The sequence below is a fragment of the Stegostoma tigrinum genome, chromosome X (assembly GCF_030684315.1).
Source record: "Stegostoma tigrinum isolate sSteTig4 chromosome X, sSteTig4.hap1, whole genome shotgun sequence".
Classification (NCBI taxonomy): domain Eukaryota; kingdom Metazoa; phylum Chordata; class Chondrichthyes; order Orectolobiformes; family Stegostomatidae; genus Stegostoma; species Stegostoma tigrinum.
In genome coordinates this window covers 18,125,675-18,149,147 of record NC_081404.1, presented here as the reverse complement: position 1 = coordinate 18,149,147, position 23,473 = coordinate 18,125,675, and the positions used below count along the sequence as shown (strand labels likewise).

Below are 23,473 nucleotides of genomic sequence, written 5' to 3'. Positions count from 1 at the left end.
CAGGGGTGGCTCCCCCAGTGTCCTGGTCAATATTTATCCCTCAACCACAAGTCATTTTCTCTTCATTGTTTGTGAGAGTTTGCTGTGCAAATAATTATCTGTGACATCTTCTAGATTACAACAGTGACTACGTTTCAAACAAAGAACTCAGCATTGGCTATATCTCATTTTGGTACATCCTGAAGTTATTAATGGTAGCCTATAAATGTGTTACTTAATTTGACAGGCACAAGTTACCTCTGCACGATGCCAAAGTAAATGTTGGCAGGAATTCATCAGTGGAGGGCTGTAGGTAGATGTTCTCCTGAATGAAAGCAAAAGTACTGCAGATGCTGGAGATCTGGAATAAAAACAAGTGCTGGAGAAACTCAGCAGGTCTAGCAGCATCTGTGGAGAGGGAAACAAAATTAATGTTTCAACTCCAATGACTCTTCTTTGGAACCCTCCTGGCTCCTTTCCTACTTCACACCCAGTATCCAGCAGGGATGGATGAATAGTGACCAGGAGCAAGAAGTAGGTCAGCAAAAACTGATTGAAATGCCCCTTAACATTATCAGTGAAGACTCCAAACTCAGGCCACTGTCTGACAGAAATTGCTGTTGGACAGCAAAAACATGTCTGCTGAGTGTAATAAATAAAAGTCTCTTGTATTCAGTCCATAAAGAGGAATGAAATGTAACTAGTTTTGAGAGTCTTACCCTGTACATCTGATATCAGCAAGTCTGCCATTACTAATATTTAAAAGCTTACCTTAGCACCTCTAAAAATGAGCATTTCATTTTTACGGTTCTTAAATCTTGTTTTGAACTGTTTTATTTGCAAATGATTAGTGCTTTTTTTAAAACATGGAGACAGTAGCACAGTGGCCTGGGATAATAGGTCTGGGATAAAAAGTTAGTTTCAATGACTTACAAAACAGCCAGCCTGTTTAATTCACTACGGTCTGTGCTTGTGGTTTTTAGTTCATTCGTGGGATGTGAGCATTGCTGGCTAGGACAGCATTTATTACCCATCCCTAATTGCCCAGGGGGTTGTTAAGAGTCACCAACATTGCTGTGTGTCTGGAATCACACGTAGGCCAAAACAATACATTTCCTTCCCTAAAAAGATATTTTGAATCAGAGGAGTTTTTTATAACAATTGACAATGGTTACCTGGTCACCATTAGCTTCTAATTCCAGATTTTTATTGCATTCAAATTTCACCATCTGCCCTGAGGTGATTTGAACCCATTTCCTGGAAACATGCTTGGGTTCTGGGTTACTAGTCTGGTGACTTTACCACTATACCACCAATTCCCCCGAGTGTGTGAGGGTTGATTGGAATCTGCCATCTTTGCCCAGTCTGATCTGTAGTGTATAACTGGATAATCTCATTCTAAACAGACTTCAAAAATCAAAATTACGAAATATTTTAAATTATCAATACAATGTACATATGCCTAAAAGAATTTCAAATCATTGCACACATTTACACTGAAAGTCAAACAAATGCACACAAAACAACCATATCTACTGATACTAGTGTCTCAGATACAAAATGAGGATAAATTGTCAAAATTCCCTTTCAAAGAAGACAAAACTAAGACTTGAAATTAAAGGAAGATCATTGCCCAGATTTGAATAGAATTGATCAGTGATCATTACACCAGGTGACATGGTGGTGATGGCGTATTTCAGGAAGGAGTGTAGTGTTGTTGTCTGTTGGACTATGTTTCAGTCACTGGTTGAAGTGCTCTAACAAATCACTTTTGCAACGTCTATAAAAAGAACTATTTGTACCCAACAGATATTATGGTGTTATTCACCTTCCTGTTTTCAAATAAATTTCTGGCAACCATAATCTACCAGCACTGCTCTCTCAAGGTCACCACCTCGACCATTAATAAATTCCTGAATTCAACTTGTTCTATTTACCAGGAATATGGTGTGATTAATTTTTTCATTATTTTATCTCAATAATTTGCAACAGTTTGTGTAATATGTTCAGTGCAAGTTAAATTATTTGTACAACCACCCTGAAAATGGGGGCCACACCATCTAGCCAGAGGACCTTATTAAACAAAAATCAGTATATCCCCTTGCCAATGCATCCATGCCCTCAGCATTGTAACCCAGTAATAAAAACTAAATTAAGGTGGACTAAAATCTTTTCAACCTGGTCTGCCCTTCCTAGCTTAGTCAATAAATATTGTCCCATATTTTTGCAGTTTGAGAGAGTTTTCACTTTCCAAAGATGACTTCCAAATGAAATGGTCCGCAGATTTCAACTTAGTTGATTGTGAAACATCTTGAAATTTTTCGAAGACATGGTAAGGTTATAATGTATATGTGATATACAGTCTTTTCTCCAATTACCACGAGCATTTAGACCTTGTGGCCTCAGCCTTTGGGCTGCACTGGTCATATTTGTGGATTCAGCACTGGGCTGACAATGGCCCACTCATGATTCCCCATCAAATTGGCTAAATGATATAACCTGATTTGGCAAGTTTCTTTTTCTTAGTTTTAACTGTGAAAGAGTCCTGTGGACATGGTCATCTGTCAATAAATTGTAGATTGATTTCCTGCTCTGGCACCAGCAGAGTTCGAGTCATTGGCTTAACGATGCCTCCCTTAAACTCTGGTCTCACCTCAAAGTGGATTAGAATCTGAAAAAAAAACAAAATGCACCATCATGAAATATTGCGAATGCTGGCAGATAATTGGAGATGTCAAGACTGAGATTGATGAATCTTTCAGCAGGTAAGCAAGGGATATGGAGCAAAGGCAAGTAAATCAAGTTGAGTCGGTCCAGATCAGCCATCATCTAGCTGAGTTGTGGAGCAGGCTGAAGGAGCTGAATGACCTCCTCCTATTCCTAGTTATTGATAAAACCATCATCTAGAAATGATTTAACAAGTCAGAAGCTAATGCAAATCTTACACATACTACTGAGTCAGTTACTGCTATAACCATTTCACGTAAAAATATTAAATATCATGGCCATGAAACAATAAACCTATTTTCTATTGTGCCCAGCACAGTCTAAATTCCCCAACTTACTCGAGACAGTGCTAGGTAGATCTCTAACTCTGCAATTCTTCTTCCAATGCAGCTCCTCTTGCCAAATCCAAATGGGATGGATGCATAGGGATGAAAACTCTGATCCTTGTGAAGCCATCGTTTGGGCTGAAAGCAGTCAGGATTGGGGAAGACTTCCTTATCTCGTGAGGTTGCATAGTGACACAGCGTAATCAGAGTCTGTTTAGAAGATTGAAGACCATTCAGAATTATTGAGGCACCATCAGAACAATGATCAGCTATCAAAACACATGGACACCATGAGGGTGCAGCAGTATTTCCATGCAGTGTACCTCAAACAGACACAGGTGGTAGTTCACATCTTCAAGGTCAGTGAAAAGAACAAAGCGCTTTGTTGGATCTTGTGGAAGAATTTTTAAAAATTAACCTGCCACCTAAAGGTGTTGGTTATGGTTGAATTTGCTGCCCAATGTAAGAATTACTTGTGAAATCTCATTTCATTTGCTATTTTATACAGCCAGTCCTCATTTTAAGCTGCATCATTGTGTTGCTCTGCTTTCATCTCACAGTTATAATGAGTGTGCTTAATATCAAGACTACTGCTTCAGTGTTATTTTACACTAGGATAAATGTCAGAAAGGCCACCAACCTTGTCCACCCCAGTCCAACACAAGCACCTCCACCTCATAGAACAAATGTAATATTGCATAATGTGATCAGTGCCGTTTTGGAGCAAGCTCTCCTACTACCTGGCTCTCTTCCACATCTCATCTCTCTCCTGCTCACAGCCCCTCTCATTCCCTTTCTTCATCTCTACATCCCTATCTTAGGCCCTTACTCACAGCAAGGGTTCAGGAGATGGAAGCAGCGATCAGGAAGGTCGGTAGGTGGGAGAGAGAAGCAATGAGCAGCAGAGGCTGTTGGGTAAATTTGCAATGGGGGGGTCATGTAGAAAGAATTAGTTTTTTTGTACTTTAGATATTTTTTACAAAGTTATTTCATTTACAAATTTAGGAATTTAAGAATTTATTTCAACAGTTTGTTTTTTTTCTGAAGAGAAACGTTCTGTAGGACTTAACTACAGCTTTTACATTGGTTTTAATGGGAAAACCTGATTCGCTTAAAGTTGTTGCAATTCTTAGGAATGATACAACAACATTAAGTAAAGATTTACTGCACTGTTTTATGTATGTAGTAGAGATCTTAAAGGGATTTGGTAAGTAAACAATTATTACATTTAAGACTATGAAAGCGATTAGTAGGGTACATACTGAAATGTTTACACTTGTTTGGGGAAGTCCAAATCAAGGTGGGTGTAAAATGTAATCTAATCACTAATAAATCCAATAGGGAATCCTTTAGGGAGAGGGAGGGAAATTTAGGGAGGAAATTCCAGAGCTTAGGGCTTTGGCAGACAGGGACTCCCCATACCCTCTAGATTTAAGCAAAAATCTTACAAACCTCTATGCTGCTTACTTTTTGGGGAATGATGTATTCTCCAATTTGGATATCTTTATCTGGAATCACACGAGCATTTCCTGGGATTACAGGATAAAGCCTAAGAAAAGGTAAAAAAATGGTACATTACATGCATGGTTTAGTCAGAATTCCCTCATGTACTCCTCAGGTCATTGGCCATTTCTCTCATCAGTGTGTTGTCTTCTGATGATGGACATCTGCACTTGAGAGTTGAATACTTTGTCTGCTTTTGACCAGGGTTGGCATCTGGCACTGCCCACTTGGAGAACAATTCCCTTTAATCTGCACCATTGATGTACCTCTGCTCCAATCTCAGAACACTGCCCCGACTGCCATTTGCTCACTTTGCATACCAGCCTTGGCAAAAAGTAGTAACATTTCTAGAAAACTCCCAACAAATTCATGCTCATTCTCTACAGATGAAAGGTAAATGAACTTTCAGATCTTTCATTTTTCCAATTGGGTGCTGACCTCTGTTAATTTTTTTGATAAGTTGCTGTTCCTTCATTGAGGGAAAATAAACAAGTTTGCATTTGGTTTTCAGGTCAGAATTTGTACTTGCGTCTTGCAGACACAAATTCTTGGGTGCAACAACAGAGATGCTGGACAGAAGATGAAACATATCAAAGGGACACCCACGTTAACAAGGTAACAACACTTATTCTTTAACCTCACCTCAGTACTTCCTTCACAACAGCTTTCATGAGGGACATCTTTGCCACATCAGTGGCTGAGGGGATTTGTTTGTCTCCAACTATTGCTTTGATTTCTCGGTAGAGGGCTGCCTGAATGTCTGAGTGCCTGGACAACTCATATAATGTCCACGACATCGTGCTGGAAATCTATAGGAAACAGAGAGAAAGGGAGCAATGTGATACTGGTGCTGAAAGGAAGGCGAACCACCTAGTGTAGCAATGAGTGATACAGGTAAGAAAGTCAGCTCTCAGTTTCTGCTTTTAGTTCTCAACTAGTGTTACAAATGTGCTAAATATCCTTAAACTTACATGAGAAACTATTTACCGATGCCCCCTGGCCCAGTCACTATGATTGGCAGAAGACAGGACTGGATTTGGGTGTGATGCTTCTGTAGTGGAATAACCTGCCAACTCTGACATTGACAGACAATAATATTTGTTAGGGTGGACATTGAGCATTCCATCCAATCCAGCAGGTTTTCACCCAGTGAGCTCTGACAGAATTACCCCGATGAGTTTTACAGAGTTTGAACACCACAAGAACTAATATTGACAAGCACTTACTGTGTCTACACCAGCGAGTAACAACTCTGTGACATTGCCATAAATAGTTTTCATGGGGAGATTCTGCGATGACAGAAAGTAAGTCAGGTATTTCCCCTCGATTGGCTCCTTTCTAGCTACTTTCTGTTGAATTTCAGCCATTCTTCGGTCTATGTGTCCTTTAGCTGAAAAATAGTTGCAACATGGGTTCAAGGATAATGCTATGGAGAACAGCACTTTATCTAGTTTGCACTGACCAGTGAATCTCTGTTGGAATAGCAACCTGGAGCAAGACAACACTGCTCCTGGCACAATCTAATGTTCTAAGTGGAGTTGTACATAAACCCGTCAAGAGAAAATGTTTGATTTCGGTATAGCACAGTGGTGTTATTTTCAAACCTGAAAAAATAAAGGACTTTCTCATCTCATTGAGGGAATAACAGTACCCAGGAACTCAGCACCAGCATAATAGTACCAGATTTTGTTTGTTTTTTTTGTTGCTGCTAAAGATTTCAGGTGATTGGTAACAAATCTTGGGAGAGGGAGATGAGTTTAAAACACTGAGTTTTTGTGATCTTCTCCTCGAGTGCAACATTGTATGTTTATTATTCTGCTTAATGATTTTCCCTTGTGCCTTTCCATGGAACTCCTGACAACTTGCTTGCCCTTTTTTTTCTCTCTGTCTATGTAGCATCTTCATTGTCCAAGGTTTGGTAAATCAAAGTTTGTGCCAAGAATATCACTCCAGGTTAAGGAAACAAAGCAGGCTTCAAGAACTCTCTCAGGTGATACACGGATTGAATCCGTGCTCTTAGTGTTATTTTGCACTGTGCTATAACTGACTGAGCTAACAGACCCCTTCCCACTCCCAGTTGTAAAGAGGTAATTATAGCTTTCATACTGTATTCAAATTCACTGGAGGAGGAAAAGTAATTGAGAGGTTCTGCTGATTGAGCAGCACTAGAGATTCCCAGCAATCTGCACCACAATGACACACTCCGAGACTTTCTACTTCCAGATACCTTGGAGACAGTGTTTGCAGAGACTTTTTCTTTTAAACAAATGGTAGTGATCACTGAGCTATGTCACAGACCACATGCTGCTTCCACTGTGAGCACCTGTCTGCCAGCACTGCAAAGGGCACCATCACCCTCAACTCTGGGAACCTGCCAGGCTGGAAGTGCAGACATTTAGATGTATAAAACAGGACACAGACACCGGGGTAAGTTTTTACTTTTAGTTGGGCACTGAATGCCAAATGGTGTAGCTTTAAAACTGGCAGTTTCCTTACCCTTTCACTGTATTCTTTTCTCTCTTTTCAAATACTGACCCAATTTAACGTGAATTAATTTCACAGTCTGCTGTTTGTGGTGCAACATGATCAACATCCCTCCTACATCCTTGTCTGCTTCCTCAGTCCATAGCATTGAACTGTGTACCAACTCCACTGCCATTTCGACAAACATCTCAAATTACCAAAAGAAAACATGTAATCCCAGCAGGCAATAAATTTGCACCAAGGTTTTGGGTAGATTTTGTGCAGAAACTTCGGCATTGCCATGGTGATGAGTGTCATTTGAAACATGGTGTTAATGGACTGGATAAAATCTTCTGTTTCCTTGGGAACATCAGACTTGAGGCAGCCAATCCGTGTCTCAAAGAGCACCGAAGAGATACCTGGAAAAATTAGCAGAGGTGAACAGAGATTACTGCTTTGAAAGTTTAAAAACTAGCTTAGTAATCTCAATATTATTTGGGGCTGATTGGTTTAAAACATTATTCTGTTAGTCCTGGAACCTGAATGGAGCCACAGCTCTCAGAAGGCTTTTGGATTTTGTTTCACTTTCAGGAATGTGAACTCCCTGAGCTGTTCCCTTCTGCTTAAGCCTGTTAATTCTTGGGTCCACAGGCCAACTCTTCATTTTATCAAGTTAATACTTTATGCCACACCCACACTGACCTCCCTGTCCTTGTCCTCCTGCACTGTTCCAGTGAATTGAAGAACCATAGCAATGTTGTAGCACAGAAAGAGGCTATTCAGCCCAGCATCTATGTCAGCTAAATAAACTAGCTGCTCATTCTAATTCCACTTTTCAGCCCCTGGTCTTTAGCCTTGTTAGTTACAGACCCACGTTCCTTTTAAATGACCTGAATTTAATTGAGTTTCTGCCAGACTGGGCGGCGAATTCCAGACACTGATCACTCGCTGGGTGAAAATGTTCTTCCTCATGTCCCACTAATTCTTTTACCAATTGCCTTAAATCTGCCCTCCATGGCAATTGACCTCTCTACTTGGAGAAACAGATCTTCCCTGTCTGCTCTATCCAAGACCCTCTTTATTTTGTGCACTTTAATTAAAGCCACTTCTCAGCCCGCACTGTTCCAAGAAAAACAAATCTAGCCTATCTAATCTTTCTTCATACCTGCAATTTTCAAGATCAGGCAACATTCTTGTAAATCTTCTCTGCACACACTCCAGAGCAATTATGATCTTCCTGTAATACAGTGTCGAAAATTGTACACAGAACTCTAGCTGTGGCCTAAACAGTGTTTTATAATAGTCCAGCATTGCATTCCCTCCCCCTTGTAATCAGTAGTTCACTCAATGCAGGAAAGCACCCCCATACATTCTTTACCACTTTATCTACCTGTCCTGCCTCGTTCAGAGATGTCTGAGCATGCACTCCAAGGTGTCTCACTTCCCTTAGCCTTCTCAAAACCCTGCTATTTATTATGTATTCCTTTCATTTGTATATCCTCCCCTAATGCATTACCTCACACTTCTCTGGATAGAATACCATTTGTCACTTTTCCTCACGCTCAATAATTGATATCTTCCTGCAGTCAACAGTGATCCCCTCTATTACTGTCAACTACCCAGCCAACATATGTTGTCTACAAATTTCCCAATCATGCCTCCCAAATTTAAGTTTTAATCATTAACACACATCACAAACAGCAAGGGACCCAGCACTGATCCCTGTGGACCACCACTGCAAAACACTTTCCATTGAAAAAATATCTGTTGACCGTGTCATTGTTTCCTGTCATTGAGCCAACTTTGCCACATTCCCTGAATCCGATGGGCTTTAATTTCTCTGACAGCAATGTGGGACCTTGTCAAATGCCTTACTAAAATCCATACAGACAACATCCACCACACTGCCCTCATCAATCCTCCTTGTTCCACCTTTTGTGTCCTCCTCTTTATCCTGCCTGAAAACTATCCAGGGATGTTGAGCAGCCTTGTCTCTTTTAAATCAGATTGTATGATATATTATCTGTGCTCTCAGCGCATTGGCTTTATTCACTATACACTTCACGTCTATATATATACGGCATATCTTTTAATGCTGCCAGTTCTCTTTGCTGTACATTTTTAACCTCTGCCTTTTCATCTCTCTGGCACTTTCATGCTTTTGGGACTTATTATTAAGTTCAACAATTTCAGATCATCACCTCTGCCTCTGTTTGTTCAGTGCTGTTGGTGATTCTGTTGATGTAATTTATATAATCTCCAATCCAATCTTTTGTCAATTTACTTGGTCCACTATCACCCCATTTTACCTTTCACCATTGTCCCTTGTCATTCAATGCCTTGGCCTTCCATGCTATCGTAAACCTTCCTTTTTTTTCCCTTTCCATCTGCTTTTCATCATTCCCTGCCTTTGTACTTGCTTTAAAATATTTTACATGGTAATGACCAGATCATCAGTTTCAGTAATGTTCCTTCAGGTACAAGAGGTGTGACTGGATAGCAGTCATCAATTTTCACTTTTAATTTCAATTTTTCCAAAAATTCACAAGATGTGGGTCATTGACCAGGAAATCTGATTATTATCAGATGAACAGGTGTTTCTGTCGGAAAAAATGATATCCTAACACCTGGTGTAAAGCCCACAGGATTGGGTGCATTGCTGATTTAATACCCTGTCCAGATTTATTCTTGAGTGGATTAACAGAGCCATGTTGAATGGGTGTAAAAGGACAATAAGGATCTATTGAGAGGATTGAACAGCATGGTAGCTCGGTGGTTAGCAGTGCTGCCTCACAGCGCCAGGGATTCAGATTAGATTCTTGCCTTAGGCAACTGTGTGTAGTTTGCACATTTTCCCCATGTTTGCATGGGCTTCCTCTGAGTGCTCCGGTTTAATCCAGCAGTCCAAAAATGTGCAGGTTAGGTGGACTGGCGATGCTAAATTGTCCATTGGTCCAGAGATGTGCAGGGTAGGTGGATCAGCCATGGGATATGTAAGGTAGGAAAGTGGGTCTGGATGGGATGCTCTTCAGAGGGTTGGTGTGGACTTGATGGACTGAATGGCCTGCTCCCACACTGTTGGGATTCTATGAATTACATTCTCTGTCCTTTCCCCTCTTTCTATAAGTGGCCCTTACCTTCTAATCCAAACTTATAAAACTCTTCTGCCAGATCCTTCACCAAGACCTGGTCATTCTTGGTTTGTTGGTGCCGGAGCCTGTGGATCAGGTCAGTCACAACTTCATTGAGGACACCACCGTATGCTTCCACTTCCTTTGGTTTCAGCATGTGTTTGCTGAGCATGCTGCGGAGCCTCTGCCACTCCTCTCCTTCTCTGCAAGAAAGAAAGCCCTTAACACAGCAGAACTAACAGCAATGGCCAAACAGCTTACTGCTTACAAGGTCAGAAGGTCACAAGGTATCTTTATATACATTAACCATCACTATCGTTTATGAGGTAAGAGATCACTGACAGTTTGATATAGTTGGGTCAACAGAAGAGAGGCCATTTGACTCATTCCACCTGTGCTGATGCTAACTTTTCAAATGAGCCTAATCTAATCTAATTCCTTTTCCCCTGCTCTTCCACTGCATTCTTTTTATATTATTCCTTTTAAATACTTATCGAATTCACTTTAAAGTGGCATTAGAATAGGAAGGAAAAAGAACTTGCAATTTTTTTACAATGCCTTTCACAATTTCCAGACATGCCAAAGTGCTTTACAGTCAGTTAAGTATTTTTGAAGTCACTGTTGTGATGGAAGACCTCTCAAAACTAATTTGCATCCAGGTAACTTCCACAAACGGCACTGTGACAATGATCAAATCATCTGATTTAGTGATGTTGGTTGAAGGATAGGTATTGGCTAGGATTCCAAGGAGCATTCCCCTGCTGTCCTTCAAAATGGGGGCTGTGGGGTTATTTTTTATCCTCCTGAGGGCATCAGTGGGATTTTGGTTTCATGTCTCATCCAAAGGCAAATTAACTGATGCAGGGCTACATGCAAAGGGAACAGGCATTGGAGATGAGTCAGTAAGAGGTGGTATCAATTCTCTGGTCTCTTCCCACTTTGAGCACAGCTCCCTGTTGGAAGAATGAGGTGGCAAATTGGCAATTTATCCTGCACTGTCCACCTCTCATTGTAAAGCATTCAATGTACAACTAACACAGGGCTCTTGTGGTGTAGTGGTAGTGTCCCTACCTCTGGACCAGGAGTTCTGGGTTCATCACACCTGCTGAAAAGGTGTGTAATAATACCTCTGAACAGGTGATTAGAAAAGATCTGTACAACTAACATCCTCTGTGGGGACAAAAAGTCTTTGATATTAACCTATCATTCAATTGGTAATGAGAGCAGTAGAACCATGTTCGATGCCAACGTAAAATACTGATGTAAAACTTGCACATCCTCTAGTCCTTTCTCCCTTATACATTTAGCCATCTTCACCTTAATACAGCTATACAATTCAGCTCAACTATTTCTTATGGCAGTAATTTTGAGATTCCGACAACTCTCTGGGTAAAGACATTCTGCTGGATTCCCTTAAAGTTTATTCATGACTATCTTATATTTATGGTCCCTAGTCTGGTCTCTACTACAGGTGGTGGCTTTTTTTATCACTTTTTTTCTCTCTTTTCTACAAACAGTCTTTCACGACCTGACTCCCCAAAAGCCTGTCCACCATCTATAAGGCACAAGTCTTGAATGTGATAGAATACTTCCCACTTGTCTGGATGGGCACAGCTCCAACAGCACTCGCAAGAAGCATGATATGTGACAAAACAGCCCCCTTGATTGGCACCACATCCACAAACATTCAGTCCCTCCATCACTGACACTCAGTGGCAGCAGTGTGTATCATCTATAAGATGCACTGCTGCAACCCACCAAGGCTGTTTTTGACAGCACTTCCCAAACTCGTACCTCCACAATTGAAGATAAATGCAGCAGGTGCATGGGAACACCAACGCCTGCAAATTCCCCTCCTAGTGCCACACATCATTCTGACATGGAAATATTTCACTATTTCTTCAGTGTTTCTGGGTTAAAATCCTGGAACTCCTTCTAACAGTATTGTGGGTGTCCCTACATGCCATGAACTGCAACAGTTCAATAAGGCAGCTCACTGTCATGTTCTCCAAAGCAATTAGTAATGAGCCATGAATGTCCCAACCAGCAATACTCACATCCTGTGATTAATTTTTTTGTAAAGTTTTTGCTGATTTTCTGTTGAGGAGAGTGGAACCTGTATTTTCGAACTCTGCTTTAAGGGCAGAGCTCAGTTCAGAAGCCTTATTATTCAGCCTTCAGGCTATCAACTGAGGGGCAGAACCAGCAGGCATACGAGTCATTTCTTCTTTTTGCTTATTACTGCACCCATTGTGCTTTTGTTTTCACTGTAAAGCTTTTGACAAAGGACTGAAAGCAACACACAAATTAATCATGACTAAGAAATCTAAAAAAAAGAAAATCACCAACTGTCTCTGGGTCATGGGGCTGGCAACAGATCCATGGAAATGTTAAAAACCTCCAGGAATGGCCAAGAATCAGCAGATAGTAGTGACCCTATGTGATTACTGTCACCCCGTGTTAACTTATCAATGCAGTATTCCTTTTCCCAAGGAGGAAGTACCGTAGAAGCTAGTGGAAGCTAGTAAACAAAGTGTGAAGCTGGATGAACACAGCAGGCCAAGCAGCATCTCAGGAGCACAAAAGCTGACGTTTCGGGCCTAGACCCTTCATCAGAGAGGTCTCTGATGAAGGGTCTAGGCCCGAAACGTCAGCTTTTGTGCTCCTGAGATGCTGCCTGGCCTGCTGTGTTCATCCAGCTTCACACTTTGTTATCTTGGATTTTCCAGCATCTGCAGTTCCCATTATCTCTGGAAGCTAGTAAACCTTGGTTTCAATTGATCAAGAGGTCATTATTTCCATAGCTGTTGCACTGTCAATGTTTTACAGTCAAAACTTAAGGGGCTAGTTAACCTCCTCATGTTCCTGTGCTTAGGTCAATCAGCTTTGATCAATGGCGAGCGATGTCTTCCTACCATCATTTGCCTTCATACTATTGAAACTATCCTGTAGGTCAGTGTGGCAGACACTTATGTACAGCAAGACCCCACAACATGGAAGGATAAGCAGTGATGTCTGTTCAATAAGGAATGTTGGCCAGGATACCATGAAAATTCCGTGTTCTTCAAATTGTGCCAGGAAATCTGAACCAATGAAACATACTTCTGTGAAGCAACCTGAGATATTGAATCAAACCACTATATAAATACTAGTTTTTATTGTTCTATTTAATGTCTCATCCAAGCAGATGAAAAGTCACATTCTCCAGCTATCAGTTGCACTTGGGGGCTGTTTCACATGATAACATACAAACACTCATTTCTTTTACATCTGCTGTAACTTCAGAGCTGATTTGGTTGTACTCACGCTGTGAGGAGTCCATAAGCATGCCCTCTATATTGTCTGTAATCTTTCCAAGATGATAAATCAGAACGGATTGGAAGTGTCCCTTCCTGCCGCAAGACTTGTTCGATTAATGATGGATCTGCCACGTGTACTGTCAAGATAGGCCCAAAACGTGCCTTCCACACAGGACCATACTTTGCCTTCCCCTCCAGCTAACAAGCAAAAACAAAGCAGTGAAGACATTGGCAGTACAATCCTTTAGCCCTTCAGATTCCAGTTCAATGAGAGTCACAGGTCAAGGGGTGTTGATGGAGTTGTCAAACATTAACATTTTTAAAAGCAAAGTACTGTGGATGCTGGAGATCTAAAATATAAACAGAGGTTTTCCCTTGGACCATCAGAGGCTGAGGGGTGACCTTATAGAGGTTTATAAAATCCTGAGGGGCATGGATAGGGTGAATAGCCAAGGTCACTTTCCCAGGGTGGGAGGAGTCCAGAACTAGGTTTAAGGTGAGAGGGGAAAGAGTTAAAAGGGACCTGAGGGGCAACTTTTTCACACAGAGGGTGGTGTGTGTATGGAATGAGCTGCCAGAGAAAGTGGTGGGGGCTGGTACAGTTACAGCATTTAACAGGCATCTGGATGGGTGCATGCATTGGAAAGGTTTAGAGAAATATGGTTCAAATGCTGGCAAATTGGACTAGATGAATTTGGGATATCTGGTTGATGTGGATGAGTCGGATTGAGGGTCTGTTTCCGTGCAACTCTATGTCTTCTATGCTGGAGAAACCCAGCAGGTCTGGCAGCATCTGAGGAGAGAGAAGTAAAGTTAATACTTTGGGTATGATACGATACGACTCCTTTCTGGAACTGAAAGGAACTGGAAAATTGTGTTACTTTTTATGCTGTTGAGGAAAGAGGAGGAGAAGCAAGTGAAGCAAATGTTGAGAGTGGCCAGAGCAAGAGGCAAATGAAGTGTTAATAGGAGTAGAGGAGGGATACAGGTGAGGAATAGATATTAATGGTAGGTACTAATTGCAGAAAATAGATTAGCTATTTTTGAGAGCAAATCCATGCAAACAAGACACTTGTTTGGGAGAAGTGGGTGTAATCAAAGTGGAGGACATGTTCATGTTCAAGTTCTTGAACTTGGTTTGAGTACTGAAGACAGTGAAGTGCCTGCATGGAAAGTGAAGTGCTATTCATCCAGCTGGCATTGGACTTCACTGAAACATGTTGGCAGGCCCAAGGTGGAAATGTTAACATGAGAACAAAATGGTATATTGAAATGGCAGATGACTGGCAGGTCAGGGTCATTACACATCGAGTAGAGAGTTTCACAAAGCAGTCACTAGTCTGCAATTGGTCTCACTAATGTAGAGGAGATTGCATTGTGAGCAGCAAATGCAATAGACTAGATTGAAAGAAGTACACATAAACTGCTGTTTTACTTGGAAGGTGCGATTGGGTCTTGGACAGGGAGAAGGGAGTTGGTGAATGGAGAAGTGTTACACCTTCTATGATTGTGTGGAAGGCGCTGTGAGTGGGTCAGAGACGATGGTGCTGATGGTGAGGAGATGTTCGGAGTGACAGGAGTGAATGCTGACAAGGGAGGGCAAGATGTGTTTGGCAGTGGCATCCTGTTGGAGGTGGTGGAAATGGTGGAGGATGATCTTTTAAATGCTGAGACTGGTGGGGGAAACTGAGGGCAGAATTGTGCAAAGTTGGTCAGACAAGGCTGAGGCCCCGTAGTAGGCTTAGATAACTGCCAACAGCGGTAGATCGCTACTCTGTTGCATTATGTAGCTCTATCATCTGGAAACTTAAGCCACAACTGAGATATCATTCAGAAGATAGTGAAATTATGTGCAGAATTACATTTAAATTCAGTTACTTTTTTGAATTTTTTTGGAAAGTTAGTGACAATAGACTGAAAATGATTGATATTCAAATACATTTTCCTTCAACGATTGCACCATCATTAAAATAGCAGACATTAATGAAGAAAAACTTTTTTAATATGCACTGATTACTAACATTAAATTTCTGCCTTTTCAACTTTTAAAGAGAGAATCATATACAAGAATTCTCATCCTTCATAGTATCTTTCCATTCAAACGTGCAGGTTAAGTGGATTGGCTGTACTAAATTTTCGTAGTGTCCAGGGATGCGCAGGCTAAATGGATTAGCCATGGCAAATGCAGGGTTATGGGGATAGGGTAGGGGTGAGTGGGTGCGGGTGAGATGTTCTTCAGAGGGTTGGTGTGGATTCAATGGGCCAACTGGGTTACTTGGACATTGCAGAGATTCTACGATTCTATTAAATTCCAATCTTGGTAGTACGACTATTCAATGCTGGCACTACGATCAGATTCCAGATTTAAATATGACTTGTTGCAGAGTTACCTTGTCCTTACCTGCATCTCATGTAACCTGGCCAGCCCTTTCTTGAAGAACAAATCATGTGCAAATCGTAGAGCGCTAGGACCCGGCATCTCAGACATAGTTCTCAAGCTCTTGGCCTCTTGCTTCTTGGACAAGGCAGATTTCACCATTTCTGTAACGTACCTGCAACAGACAGGGAATCGGTTGACTATCTTTAGGACGAAGGACATTGTAATCGTTCTGTAAATTAAGCAATGCAATCCTCCTCACCTTCATTCACATAGTCTTTATACCGCTGCAGCACTGACCGCTCAACCAAGTTTGGTGGCAAGGAAACGGCCTTGACTGACAGCGTAGGTGACCAGTCGGGATTCGAGATGGAAATAAATGACCCCTTCAACCATTCAGGAGTGACAAACAAGTTTCTGTTGAGCTGAGGCATTTGCCAGCTATTTAAAGAGACAATCCCAACAGCAATTTCAGGGTGAAGTAGTGATTGAGAGCGCTGTGCAAAGCGATTGGGATCAAGGAAATGTATACAAAACAACTGAGGAAACAGAAAACATGAAATGTGTACGTTTTAGGTTTTTTTAAAAAAATTAAAAATAAAAGATTTCCTAACTTGAAAAACAAATAGCACCCGAAAGGAGTTTTCACAAGTTATGGGAGGAGGACGGTGAGGTTGTGGAAAGAGAAATCAGGTAAAAATAAACTTAATTTGTGAATCGAAAGTGTGCGTTTCTTTCAGAGTTGGAAAAGCAACAAGCAGAACTCGCTGTAAGGCGATGTTACGCTGCTTGACCCTCTGTACATCGCATGTCCAGGAGTGAAGCTAGATAGGTATGTATTATACTTATAGCCAGTTAAATTTTTTAAAAAGGTGTAGACGATGGGACTTAATCCCAGTTACACTGAGGGTTTTCGACTTCACCAGACATTGTAACTTAGTAACATGACCAAGCGTTGATCATCTCCCATCACCGGAGCAACTGAATTGAGAAGTGAATGTGTCAAACAGGGAAATCCCTCCAGCACAGTTCCAGACTGGCAGATCTAATATTTGGCCAGATGCTCGCTCATCTCTGATGGGGACATAGCCTTTCTTTCCTTGTTTGAAGCTATAGGCGACTAAGTGTAGAGTTCAATCATATGAGTGACTGTAAAGGCAGAAAGTAGCATGGGCGAAAGAAGTTGGACGAATGTCAAGAAACCGGAAAGTAGAATATCGGCAATCGATCAGAAGGCAGATAAGGAAAAAAAGTGAGCTGGATCATCAGGGAAAATGTGAAGGGCATTTAGACACTTCAAAAACGTCAATATAGAGTGTATGTCCGAGTGACCATCTTATCTATCAGTGTTTTGGACTTTTACATCCTGGAGTGGTTTGCTGTAGGTGATTCAGTGTTCAGTTAGACAAGGTGCACAGAAGTAATAGCAATACTCGGGAAATGCGACAAATGGAAAACTACAACTTGAATTCATTCGATTGCATAGGGTCTTGCAACATGCAGTGGAATTATTCTCCATGGAAGTAGTACACAGATTTCAACAGAATCCTTTCACCCTCTACCCGATTTCCAAATCAGTAAAGTATGATATCTATGTTTTCATTTACCAAATTATCCCTCATCTTCAAAGTGGCCAGTCCAGAGTTCATTCTCGGCGGGTAGGGTGGTGTGGTGTTGGCTACAAGAGAGGTTAAATTCTGTGCAAAATAATTGCCAAAATCTTTCCGTTTTCTCAATCCGCGATATTTAGCTGAACTAGAGCACATTCACAAAGTTCAAATGGAATCTGTGGAAATAAAACAACTTCTATTTATGTGAGATAACAAAGTGTGAAGCTGGATGAACACAGCAGGCCAAGCAGCATCTCAGAAGCACAAAAGCTGACGTTTCGGGCCGAGTGGCACCTTTAAGGTAATGGTTAGGTGGATTGACCACTCTAAATTGCCCATAGTGTACAGGGATGCGTAGGCAAGGTAGGTTAGCCATGGGAAATGCAGGGATTTAGGGATGGGGTGGGTCTGGGTGGGATGCTGTTCGGAGGGGTGGTGTAGACTCATTGGCTGAATGGCCTGTTTCCGCATTGCAGGGATTCTGTTCTAATGGAATTGTTGTTTCACATACAGATATAAAAGAAAGGCTAGCTTGGAAAGGGATAACTCATGGCCAGTTTCAACAATGGGAAGCCAGGGACAGTGAAAAAGGAAGCATTTATCAAACGTTCCTATACTATGTGGAAACATTATACCAGACACCTGCATTTTTGTCACATCTTTAACAGCCCAGGACATTCCAAAGCATTTTAGAACCAATGAAATACTTATGAAGTGTAGTCACTATTGTCATGCAGGAAAAGTGACCAACGTCCACAACAAGCTCCAATGAATATCAATAATGACTGGAAAATCTATTTTCAATGATTCTGGTTACAGCACCATCAGATCTTTTACATCCACCTAAAAGGGCAGACAGGGCCTTGGTTTAACACTTCATCCCAAAGCCAGCTGAGTAGAACCTGAATCCATGACTCTCTAATTCAGAGATGAGTCTGTTACCTCCTGAGCCACAGTTCCAATTCGAGGCTTATGTTACTTCCTATGAATCCCATATTGAAGACAGATTTTTTTCAAAAACTGCAAGAATAGAAATACAGTCCCAGCACTGATGTGTGAAATCTATTTCACGTACTCACAGTGAATGTTCTTCCTTTGAAGAGTAAAGATGTAATTATTAATTGCCGTAAGAATGTGAAGGCATTAGAGATGGAACAGAACATTCACACTTGGTTTTTTGGAAAGAAATCAGATGTGGGCATTGCTGGTTGGGTTAGCATTTATGGCTTCCCTCGCTACACTTGAGTAGGGGTGGTGAACTGCCTTCTTGAACTGCTGCAGTCCATTTGGTCTAAATGCACCCACAATGCTGTTACGGAAGGTGTTCCAGGATTTTGAGTATTGGGGGAACAGCGATATATTTTCAAGTCAGGGTGGTGTAGGTGGTAGTGTTTCCATAACGACACTGCCCTTTTCCTTCTAAATGGTAGAAGTCATAGGTTTGGAAGGTGCTAAGGAGCCTTGGTGAATTTCTGCAATGAATCCTGTAAATGGTACACACTGCTGCTATGTTCTGGAAGGTGTTGAGCTTCGGTGTTGTTGAAGCTGCACTCATCCAGGCAAATAGGGTATATTCCATCATAAACAATAACAGAAATTGTTGGAAAAGCTTAGGTCTGGCAGTTTCTGTGGAGAGAAATATTTTGGGTCCAGTGACCCTTCCTCAGAACTGAGTTTTCTCTCTACAGTGTTTCTGATTTCCAGCATCTGCAGTTCTGTCAGTTTTTATACTCCATTGTATTCCTGACTTGTGCCTTGTAGTTGGTGCACAGGCTTTGGTGGGGAGTCAAGAGGTGCATTACTCACTACAGGATTTCTATCTTCTGACCTGTGCCCATAGCCACAGTACTCATATGGCTAGTCTAGTCCAGTTTCTGGTCAGTAGTAACCCCCAGGTTGAGGATGTGGAGGTGCCAGTGTTGGACAGGGCTGGACAAGGTCAGAAATCACGCAATGTCAGAAATCACACAACACCAGGTTATGGTCCAACAGATTTATTCAAAACACAAACTTTTGGATCCTCAGTCCTTCTTCAGGTATTAGTGAGAGAGGTAGTATCAGACACAGAATTTAAAAATAAAAGATCAAAGGTTCACACCATTGGGAGGATATACTAAACAAACCTAAGATGCTGTTAAATCTTCAATCCATTAGTTTTTAATTGAGTAATATGTATATGTAAATACCTGAATTCCTTTCAAGTCACGGTCCTGAGAGAACTGAAAGTTTTAATCAGTGTAAAGAAGATGTGACATTTTAGTTCAGACACTGCATGTTCGGTGTGAGGAGACAGTAGTAACTGCAGATGCTGGAGAAGGGTCTAGGCCCGAAACATCAGCCTTCCTGCTCCTGGGATGCTGCTTGGCCTGCTGTGTTCGTCCAGCTCGACACCTTGTTATCTCCTATGTTAGATGTGAGACCTTGTTTACAATCATTTTGTGTTTTAATTTGGATTCAGACTGGTTTTATTTCTAAAGTGGGAATTTATAAAGCACCATATTGACTGACTTCCTATAAATTGTATGCTTTTTGAACAAAATAAAACGTATCTGCAAATATAAATTCACTGCATAGATTCACATATGTGTGTGCATGTGTGTGAGAGAGAGAGAGTGTGAGAGAGTGTCAGCGAGTGAGGGGGGAGAGAGAGAAAGAGTGTGTGTGTGCGCGTGTGTGTATGTTTGGTGGGGGTAGAGAGAGAGTATTTTTGTGTGTGGGAGGTGGGGAAGAGAGAGAGAGAAAGAAAGAAAAAAAATAGTGCAGTGGGGTCACCTGTAGTGTGACATGAACCCAAGATCCCAGTTGAGGCCGTCCTCATGGGTACAGAACCTGGCTATCAGTTTCTGCTCAGCGATTCTGCATTGTTGTGTATCCCAAAATCCGCCTTGGAGGACGTTTACCTAAAGATCTGAGCCCCAACATCCTTGACTGCTGAAATGTTCCCCCACTGAGAGGGATTGTTCCTGTCTGCCAAAAATGATGTTAGTGAGAGAATTCAGCAGTGGCATGTTAGGAATGTCTTGGGGTGATTGCTAGATTTTTGTTGGAGACGGTAATTGCCTGGCACATGCATGTTACTTGTTGCTTGAGAGCTGAAGCCTAGGCCTTGCTGGCTTTGAATATGGACTACTTCAGTATCTAAGGAGTTGTCAATGGTGTGGACCATTGCACAATCATTGGCAAACATCCCCACTTCTGACCTTATGATGGAGAGGCGGTCTTGATGAAGCAGCTGGTCAAGCATTGGACACTACCCTGCGGAACTCCTGCAGAGATATCCTGGAACTGAGATGGCTGACCTCCAATAACCACAACCATCTTCCTTTGTGCTAGATATGATTCCAACCATTGAAGAGTTTGCCCCCGATTCCCATCAACTCTAGTTTTGTTACAGATCCTTGATGCCACATTCAGTCAAATGTGGCATTGATTTTTTTTATTTATTCACAGGATGAGGGGCATCACTGGCTAGGCAGCATTTATTGCTCTCCACCCTCACGCGCTGACACTCTCTCACACTCTCTCTCTCTCTCTCACACACACACATATGTGAATCTATGCAGTGGATTTATATTTGCAGATACGTTTTATTTTGTTATCTTGGGACCAAGAGTCAACCAATTTGCTGTGGGTCTGGTGTTACATGTAGGTCAGACCAGGTAAAGGTGGCAGTTTCCTTCCCAAAAGGACATTAGCAAACCAATTTTTTTTTACCCCCAACAATCAGCAATGGGATTCACAGTCATCATTAGATTCTTAATTCCAGACATGCACCAGATTCAAATTCCACCATCTGCCACAACAGGATTCGAACCCAGGTCCCAAGGACGTGATCTCTGGATTAACAGTCCAGCACTGGTACCACTAGGCCATCACCTCCCCATGGGCAGTCACTCCCACCTGACCTCTGCAATTTAGTTTTTTTGTCTATGTTTGAACCAAAGCTGCAATGAAGTCAGGAGGTGATTACCCTTTGCGGAACCCAAACTGAAAGTCAGTGAGCAGGTTATTGCAAAGCAAATGTTGCTTGATAGCACTGTTGACTACCCCTTATAATCACTTTATTGATGATTGGTTACTTGAATTTGTCCCACTTCGTGTCTGGGCAATTTCTGACATTGCTGTGTAGATGCCAGTGTTGTAGTGGCACTGGAATAGCTTGTTTAGGGACTCAGCAAGTTGCCATAATATTATCATTGCTTGTAGGCTTTGGAGTATTGTGTGCCTTCAGCCATTTGTCACTATAGCATGGAGTGAAATAAATTGGCTGGAGATTAGTATCCTATGATATTGGGGATATATCATGGAGGCCAAGGTGGATCATCCACTTTTGTTGCAAATAGTTCAGCTTATATTTTGCTCTGATGTGCTGGGCTCATCCAACATTGAGGAGGGGAATATTTGTGGATCCTCCCCCTCTAGTGAGTTGTTTAATTGTACATCACCATTTACAAACAAATATGGCGGGTCTTGCAGGGCTTCAATTTCATATCTTGGTTGTGGAATTTGTAATCCTCCATTGGAGCTTCATTAGGCTGAGAGTACATTTTTTAGGTGGGCCTGGTGCTGCTCCTGGCATGCCTCCCTGCACTTTTAGACAAACCAGGGTTGATCCCCTGGCTTGATGGTAAGGGTTGAGCATGTCTATGCCAGGCTGTTGGGTTGCAGATTGTGTTGGAGTACAATTCTGCTTTAGCTGATGGCCTACAATACCTAACGGCCATCCAGTTAAGTTGCGAGATCTGTTCACAACCCCATCTATTCAGCACAGTAGTATTGCTACACATGGTGGAAGGTATCCATAACGGGACTTCACCTTTACTAGGACTATGCATGGCCACTCCTACTAGTTCTGACATGCAGATACATTTGTGGCAATCTGATCGGCATGGACAAGATCAAGTAGGTTTTACCCTCTTCTTGGTTCCTTCACTACCTGCCACAGACTGAGTCTAGCAGCTGTGTCCTTTCCAACTCAGTAATAGTTCTATTAAGCTAGTCTGGCTGAAGGACTTCGATATCCACCACAAAGCCACCTTCCATGCTTCCTCAAGTGGTGTTCAACTGTTTCAGCAGTTGATTTGGGGGTCATGGTACACAGTAACGAGAAAGTTTCCTTACCCATGTTTGACCCAATGCCACAAGACCTTTTGGCGTCCAGGGTCACTTTTGAGCATTCCCACAGCAACCCCTTCCCAACTGTCTACCATTGTGCTACCACTTCTGTTAAGTCTGTCCTGCCCATTGGCTAGGACATACGTAGGGATGGGAACGGTGTTATCTGGGACATTACATACTCACAGAATCATACCTTGCAGTATTGACAAATCTGTCCCTTATAATTTTTGGTTCAGAGGTCACTGCTGGTGCTCCTCTCAGACCTTTTAGTGGTTTGAGAGAACCGAGAGAGGCTTGCTAAACAATTTCAGAAGACAGTTAAGAGTTAATGACATTACTGCTAATGGTTCCAAAGATGAATAATTTACATTATGTGAATAAATCGGAGAAGGTGAGGGTGTTTTCCTTGGAGAAGATCAAGAGGAGATTTAATAGAGATGTTCAAAATCTTGAGATGGATGTATATAGCAGATAGACAGGTCAAAGAGTTGAGAACCAGAGAGACACAGGTTTATGGTGATTGCCTTTGGTTTGTTTGCTAAGAGGAGAAAAACATTTCGAAAGCAGCAAATGGTTAGGATCTGGAATGTACTGCTCAAGAGTACAGTAGAGGTAGATTCAATCAAGGGCTTTAAAAAGACTTTTAAAAAGGTATTTTCTAATCAGGCTAAGATAACAAGGCGTAGAGCTGGATGAACACAGCAGGCCAAGCAGCAGGAAAGCGGACGTTTCGGGCCTAGACCCTTCTTCAGAAATGGGGGAGGGGAAGGGCAGATAGAAGATAGATACAGGAGAAGATAGGTAGAGAGGAGACAGACAGGTCAAAGAGGCAGAGGTACAGCCAGTAAAGGGGAGTGCAGGTAGAGTTAGGGAGGGGATAGGTCAGTCCAGGGAGGATGAACAAGTCAAGGGGGTTGGATGAGGCTAGTAGGTAGGAGAT

General features: G+C 41.8%; 1 protein-coding gene and 1 long non-coding RNA gene across 3 annotated transcripts in view; one reads left to right on the top strand and one right to left on the bottom strand.

Moving 5' to 3' along the window:
• LOC125448276 (uncharacterized) overlaps positions 1-23,473 on the top strand; it is a 143,976-nt gene that overhangs the window by 9,565 nt on the left and 110,938 nt on the right. Inside the window, exons 2-4 of the long non-coding RNA XR_009443518.1 lie at positions 3,097-3,391; positions 5,047-5,150; positions 5,280-5,429. This is a non-coding gene — a long non-coding RNA (uncharacterized LOC125448276). The remainder of the gene's footprint in view (positions 1-3,096; positions 3,392-5,046; positions 5,151-5,279; positions 5,430-23,473) is intronic.
• Positions 811-16,197, bottom strand: LOC125448271 (25-hydroxyvitamin D-1 alpha hydroxylase, mitochondrial). 2 transcript variants are annotated; one of them, XM_048523443.2, is made up of 10 exons: positions 16,068-16,197; positions 15,830-15,980; positions 13,436-13,626; positions 10,136-10,332; positions 7,217-7,417; positions 5,762-5,925; positions 5,178-5,344; positions 4,500-4,581; positions 3,045-3,242; positions 811-2,650 (listed from the first exon to the last, which is right to left on the bottom strand). In XM_048523443.2, exons 2-10 carry the CDS (start codon positions 15,965-15,967, stop codon positions 2,537-2,539), a joined length of 1,452 nt encoding a protein of 483 aa, XP_048379400.1. In that variant the 5' UTR covers positions 15,968-15,980; positions 16,068-16,197; the 3' UTR covers positions 811-2,536. The 2 variants fall into 2 exon arrangements, with proteins under 2 accessions (XP_048379400.1, XP_048379399.1); XM_048523442.2 differs by lacking the exon at positions 16,068-16,197 and having other exon boundaries at positions 15,830-16,038.

Bases quoted from the DNA above. Each gene is read 5' to 3' on its own strand.
- LOC125448271 (XM_048523442.2), bottom strand. From the start codon at position 16,027: ATGTCCTTCGTCCTAAAGATAGTCAACCGATTCCCTGTCTGTTGCAGG. The intron at 10,333-13,435 runs GTGAGTACAACC...TCTTTCTTGCAG, and splicing joins GCTTATGGACTCCTCACAGC to AGAAGGAGAGGAGTGGCAGA. The intron at 2,651-3,044 runs GTAAGTTGGGGA...TTTTTTTTTCAG, and splicing joins TCTACCTAGCACTGTCTCGA to ATTCTAATCCACTTTGAGGT.